The 5,566-nt window shown below is 53.6% G+C and overlaps 1 protein-coding gene across 1 annotated transcript in view; it reads right to left on the bottom strand.

Annotated features, from left to right (window-relative positions):
• Nucleotides 1–464: 464 nt before the first annotated feature.
• Nucleotides 465–5,566, bottom strand: part of REXO2 (RNA exonuclease 2) — a 6,270-nt gene continuing 1,168 nt past the window's right edge. Inside the window, exons 2-7 of the mRNA XM_009273752.1 lie at nt 5,469–5,558; nt 5,223–5,300; nt 3,089–3,200; nt 2,231–2,339; nt 1,827–1,880; nt 465–896 (exon numbers count right to left, since the gene is read on the bottom strand). Coding sequence (XP_009272027.1) covers nt 767–896; nt 1,827–1,880; nt 2,231–2,339; nt 3,089–3,200; nt 5,223–5,300; nt 5,469–5,558 — 573 coding nt within the window. The 3' untranslated portion in view covers nt 465–766. The remainder of the gene's footprint in view (nt 897–1,826; nt 1,881–2,230; nt 2,340–3,088; nt 3,201–5,222; nt 5,301–5,468; nt 5,559–5,566) is intronic.

Genomic DNA, 5,566 nt, shown 5'->3' with positions numbered 1-5,566 from the left:
CAGCAACACGTTTCATTTTTTCAGTCTTAACGCTTGCGCCACGGATTCCTGGGGCATCACAGTTGTCCCTGCTACGCGTGCGGTTACCGGCTCTACCGCGTGATTTTCAGCATCGAGCGCCGCCGCCGTTTCTGTTAGGAAACAGAACGTTTTAGGAACGCTTTCGTTCTAACTCCCGACGTTCTGAACAGTGTCGCTGAACAGAGGGCGCTACCTGCAGAGAAAGGTAGCCTTGACCAGCGCCTAACGCCGGGTAGGCTGTGCTTGCTGACCTGCAACTTCTAGCCGGTTTCTAAACGGGGGCGCTGCGCGAAAGTTAAACGCCCGCGAATGCGACAGGCGCCCATGCCGTTACCACCTGAGGAAAACGGCTCCCCGGAGCGCTTTCTTTCGCAAACCTGCGAGAGGCTGCTTCGCCTCGCAGCCGACGGCGAGCAGAAAAAGAAAGGCTGTACGAAAACACCCGTGGCTCAACAGAACTGTTTTTTATTGTGTAGTGAAAGACTGCATCTAAAACCAGATGAAGAGGAGTATCAAACAGCGTGTTCTACCTAGTACATACAAACAAAGAAGCTGCCGAGACCCGAGCGTGTCGGTTCCTTGCTCAAACAGAAAAGCGGCAGTAACTCGGGCTCCCACCTGCATTTTAACGGCTGTTAAGAAACAAGGTAACTGAAGGGTGCAGCTTCTCAAGAGACTGGCAAACAGAAAAGAACCAGGAGACACATCTAGTAGGTGCCACGGGATGGCATGGCAAGAGGAGAAATCAGCTGGCAGCTTTATCGCTTTCTCCGTTCTCTATTAGTTTCCTTTTCTTCTCATCCGTTTTCCTCTTGAAGATGCTATCTCTGTAGAACTGCAGTTCTTTGATGCTTTCCCTGATGTCATCGAGCGCTCTGAAAGAGAATTAAGGAGGGTTTCAAAAACGCCTGCGCACGCCTTCAGCTACGCCTGGATTCTAACGCCTCCAAAAAGTTCCAGGCTGTAAGAAATCCAACTCCGACACGCACGGATCGCACGTCTGTCAGAAATAAAAACAACCCTCGCCAGTCTCGGGGACGTGGAAAGCAGTGAAAGTCCGCCAGCGCTGACACGCCGGGGAGTAACACGCAGCTTACTAGTTTACGTCACCGTGGGACACGGGAGCTCCCGAAGACCAACCGGTTCTACAGCTTCGACTACGAAAAGCAATTCCATCCCAGACAACAGAGACGAGGGCTCCAGAGACCGGCTTCCAGCTCCTGCTTTGGCCGGTTCTGCCTGCTCGGACGGTAAGGTCCGTACAGAAGTAGTAATCGTACTGCGCGTCTCTCAAAATTGAACTCAGAATTAAAGCCTTCCACCGAAAGGGGAACGAGCTCTGCGACACATTGCGAACTCGGGGAAATAGCCAGGAACGGAACGCTCATCTCCCCGTGTGCAGCCTTCCAATTTTAGTGTCTCTGTGAACAACTCTGCCCAAAAGAAGGACAGAGAAAACCCGCTGTTAAGCTGCCGTTTTCACGCGATTTCTCCCGGTGATGTCCAAGAAGTGGCAGGGGTAGCTACGTTGCCAAATAAGCTTCTTGGCTTGACTAGTAAACAGAGTGAACCAGAACAGGTAAGGAAACTTCCGTACTTTAATAATCCCTTCCCCGACGCTAACCAGGCTTCAGGCGGGAGAACGCAAACGTACGACAGGGAGCAGAAGCACGCAGCCTCCGCCGCCGTCTGCGTCAGAAGCAGCACGCCTGGGGTTCAAAGGAAGCTCCGTATTCTGCTCGCGAAGCGCGCGGGTCCTGCGTGACAAGCCCCGCTCTGCTACAGACAAAAGTTAGAAGCCTCACCTGTGAGAAGCCGCCTTCTTTGGGGCAAACTCGTATTCTTCTGGATACCAGCGTCTGTAAGCAAGGAGGGGGGGGAAAGCGCCACTTAAAAAAGGAAACTGGGATTCAAAAACACGGCCGGTGGCTGCTGCGGGCTTGTTACGATTGGGGGAAGAATTTCGGCTTCAGTGGCACCCAGAGAAGCCACGGCCCCGCGGGTCAAGCGCTGCAACCTCCAGAGCGGAGCACTTCACGGCTCGTCCTGTGCATCGGCCCGAACAGAACAGGTGACAGGCCGAGGTGGCCGCAGGCAGCCCCCTCCCAAGCAGCCTTTAGCCTGGCTTTAGAGGAGCGCGCGTCAGCGCCGCTGAACAGGCCTCCCTAGATTATCTTTCGTCGGACTGCCTAATTTGGGGAACACTCACCTGCACAGTTCTTTGACGGTGCTCACATCAATGATCCTGTAATGAAGGTGCCTCATGAACTGAGGCATGTATTTGTCAAGAAATTTCTTATCTGCGTGAACAGAGTTACCTGCAAAGAGACAAAACGAGATGTTCCTTCAAAGACATCACAAAGCTACTAGGAACGACATCTAAACGAGAGGCAGGCTAAGCGAGCTGGGGAGAGATCACAGGGTATGAAAAGCTATTCACAAGCAGCTCGTTTATCCCATTTTCTAGTAAATACGATTGTGAAGGTTTGTCAGATCTTCGCTGCAGGATCGCAGGCGGTTTAAATACCTAATCCCTCTATTAATTCCTCAGTTACTACCCCTACAATTTCTGTCACGCAGATAAGTATCAAAGTACTATGCAAGCGGCGGGTCTTCCGCCAAGTGGAAACGGGCATCGGGATTAATTTCACCCAGCGCCAGTCCCAAGACCGTACGTGACCGTCCAGGTAGCAGGACGTTTGGAAGATTCCCATTTGGCGTTCGGTTCGATGCACAGCGAGGAAAAGACGCCGTCGGGTCTGCTGCTGGGATTTTACGGTCGCAGGTTGCTGCCCGCCCCCATTATAACTGTAGACGGAAACATTCAATGCAAAAAAGCATTGCAGTTCCCCGCAGTGATGACGTGCGGCACTCGCTTCAGGGAACCTGCAGAATGGACGCCGCCATTACCGAACCTCTCCTCACTAACCAGGTTTCGATTTGCCTGCTAGCTCCCAGCACAGAAAACGAAAGCACCCCCGCCACGTGCATCAGCGGGCCCCGCGGCACCCAGCCGGGAGCTGCAGGAGGGACGATACCGTTGTTGTTAAGAAAGAACATACTTTACCTGCGAGGGGACAGAGGCCCGGGGGAGTCTGTTGTCGTACAAAGGACAGAAACTCGTACTCTGCTTGCTGCAACGAAATTTTGCTCTCCTTCACAGCCTTAGTGAGGCCAGACTGCAAAAAAGAGCCGTCCATCATAAATCAGAAACACGCTGCCATAAAAGGCGCTTCCAGAAACGCCCAACGGCGAAAGGTCGACCCTCCAAGTATTGTTTGTCCCCCCAGCGCGCCCAGCAGCACCCACCGAACTCGGCGTTTCCGTATTCTGGGACGTGCCCCTGCCTTTATTCCCTCCGGTACCTCCACAAGCAGGCCCGACCGACGTGCGGGGCGCCGCTCGGGAGGCCAACAACCAACAGAAGTAAAGGCGACGGTAGCGCAGCCCTGCGCTACGACGGGGCGTCTTCTCTTTCCCCGGTCGCTGTACTTCCTAGGGGTCGTTCTCGGTTGCCGAGGCGTTACGCAAGCCTCGTTCATACACGTACGCGATCCAGGAGAGTATCGCGTTTCCCTCTGCTTAAGGAGAGGCATTCGCCTCCCCAGCGCAGCGCGGTGGGTATAAATAAACAGAAATAATCAGGATCCTGGCTTAAGTGTTTATCAAGATTCCTATAAATCAGAAAAGTTCCTTCCTCCTTTTTTTTTTTTTCAACAGTTAAATGTCAAATCTGCTCCAAGTGTTCTCAGTGATTTATTTCCATCTGGCTACGCTATATATTTCCACGACTCTGCCGCAAAAATCTACTTGACAGATCCAAGTGGTGGTTAACAAGTTCATTACGTGGCTGCATTTTCATCTATATTCTAATTGCTTCTCTTTTCTTAGTCAATTAAAAATAAGTAGCTCCTCAGGAGCAGCGATAACGTATGCTGCCATCTTCAATTCGCTCCTGAACTGAAGCCGAGTTTGAGTCCTCCACTGGAGAAGGGGAAAAGCGCCCATCACGGTAAATCAATATTCGTTTTCCAAACTCCTGCTAATCCTTCCCGGGGAGAGCGAGATGCCGAAGGGGGGAGGAGGGGAGGGGTTCCGGGTGTCCTAAAACTTCAGCCCTTAATTGAAAACTAACCGGAATTTCAGTTCATAATCGGGGATTGGAAAATCCATTCGCTTTCTTGCTACTGGCAAGGAGGACGCTTTCTTCGGTGGCTGAGAGAACGAAAAATAAGCTCTTGCTGCGAAAGTTAAGCTTTCGGCGAAAAAACACGCTAGGCTTACGGCGCTGAGGGGACAGGCAAAAATAACAACCCAGCGTTCACGGTAAATCGGCCTGTTTAATTCTACAAGTACCTAAATTTGCAGCGATAAATTTGCAATTTTGTCGCCTCTGGACCGTTCTACACCGATCTCGTGCCTGTTCTTACTTGGGGCTTCAAGCCAGGTCTTCCCTTCCTCCGTCGTCGGGGTTATTCTTTGAATTAGTTTACGCAACACGGAACAGGCTTCGCCGGGAGGAGCTGTCGGCGGAGCCCGTCCAACCCGGCCTACAGCCGGGGCTCCTGCAGAGGCAGGCCACGGCCGACAGCTCAGCCAGCAGAGCGGGGAGCCGAACCCGACTTCCGAACCCGACGCCGAGAGAGGCACGATGCTGAGCCTCCGCCTGTGAAGATGGGAACCGGCGGCACGTATCTGAGCGGCGGATCCCGTTTCCAGGCCCGCTGACGCCTGTCTCGCCCTGCCTGCAGCTCTCCCGCGAGCTCGTGCTCCAGCCCTCTCGGGGGCCCGTTCGCTAGCTGTTGGCCTTTGCTGATGCTTCTGGCTCTCAAGTTAGAAAGCAGCTTCCAGCGCTATCCAAACTTATTAAAAACCAGGCTACAAAGCACAGGCCGCTTCGGGGCAATCTTGCAGCCGAGGTGCAGGATGAAGACTACGGCTACGCGAACGCAATTCGCAGCTGTGCCACCCATGACTTGCGAGACCTTGGGCAAAACGTTACGCATCAGCTCCTCGCTACGAAAGAAGGATGACGCTTACCGTCTCCCATTCTTTATCCCCTCTGTCTGACTGCAAACCGTTCAGCGCAGGAGTTGTCCCTTTTTAGGGGACTGTACTGCAACTAAGAACTCTGAATTATACGTTATTCTCATGGCTGCAAAGAAAGAGAAAGCGTAGCACGACTGCTCTAGAAGGGTTACCTTCCCGTGATGCTCCTTGCACCACTCGGACATGCCATCCAGCAGCTCGTCGGGCTGATTAATAATCAGGTTAGGGCCCTGCCGGGAAGAGAAAAACGCAAAGGTAATCGCAGCGAGCTCAGTATCGAGCGGTCGCCCCCCCCCCCAGTGTCAGCCCCGAGATGCAGTGCTGCCACGCGCAGCCAGCCAGCGACTCAGGGGGTGGGAGAAGTTGCCGCCTGGAGGGTACAAAGCGGCAGCTCAGACCTGCGAGGTCACTCGCGCGTCCCCAGGCTCTCGTCTGGGCCCTAAGCCCCCGTTTTGGGGCAGCAGGTGCCAACGCTGCCGCAGCAGGGGCTCTACCC

The sequence above is a fragment of the Aptenodytes forsteri genome, unplaced genomic scaffold (assembly GCF_000699145.1).
Source record: "Aptenodytes forsteri isolate BGI_AS27 unplaced genomic scaffold, ASM69914v1 Scaffold187, whole genome shotgun sequence".
Taxonomy (NCBI): domain Eukaryota; kingdom Metazoa; phylum Chordata; class Aves; order Sphenisciformes; family Spheniscidae; genus Aptenodytes; species Aptenodytes forsteri.
The sequence above is the reverse complement of the archived record's forward strand: the minus strand, read 5'-3'. Positions and strand labels throughout refer to the sequence as shown.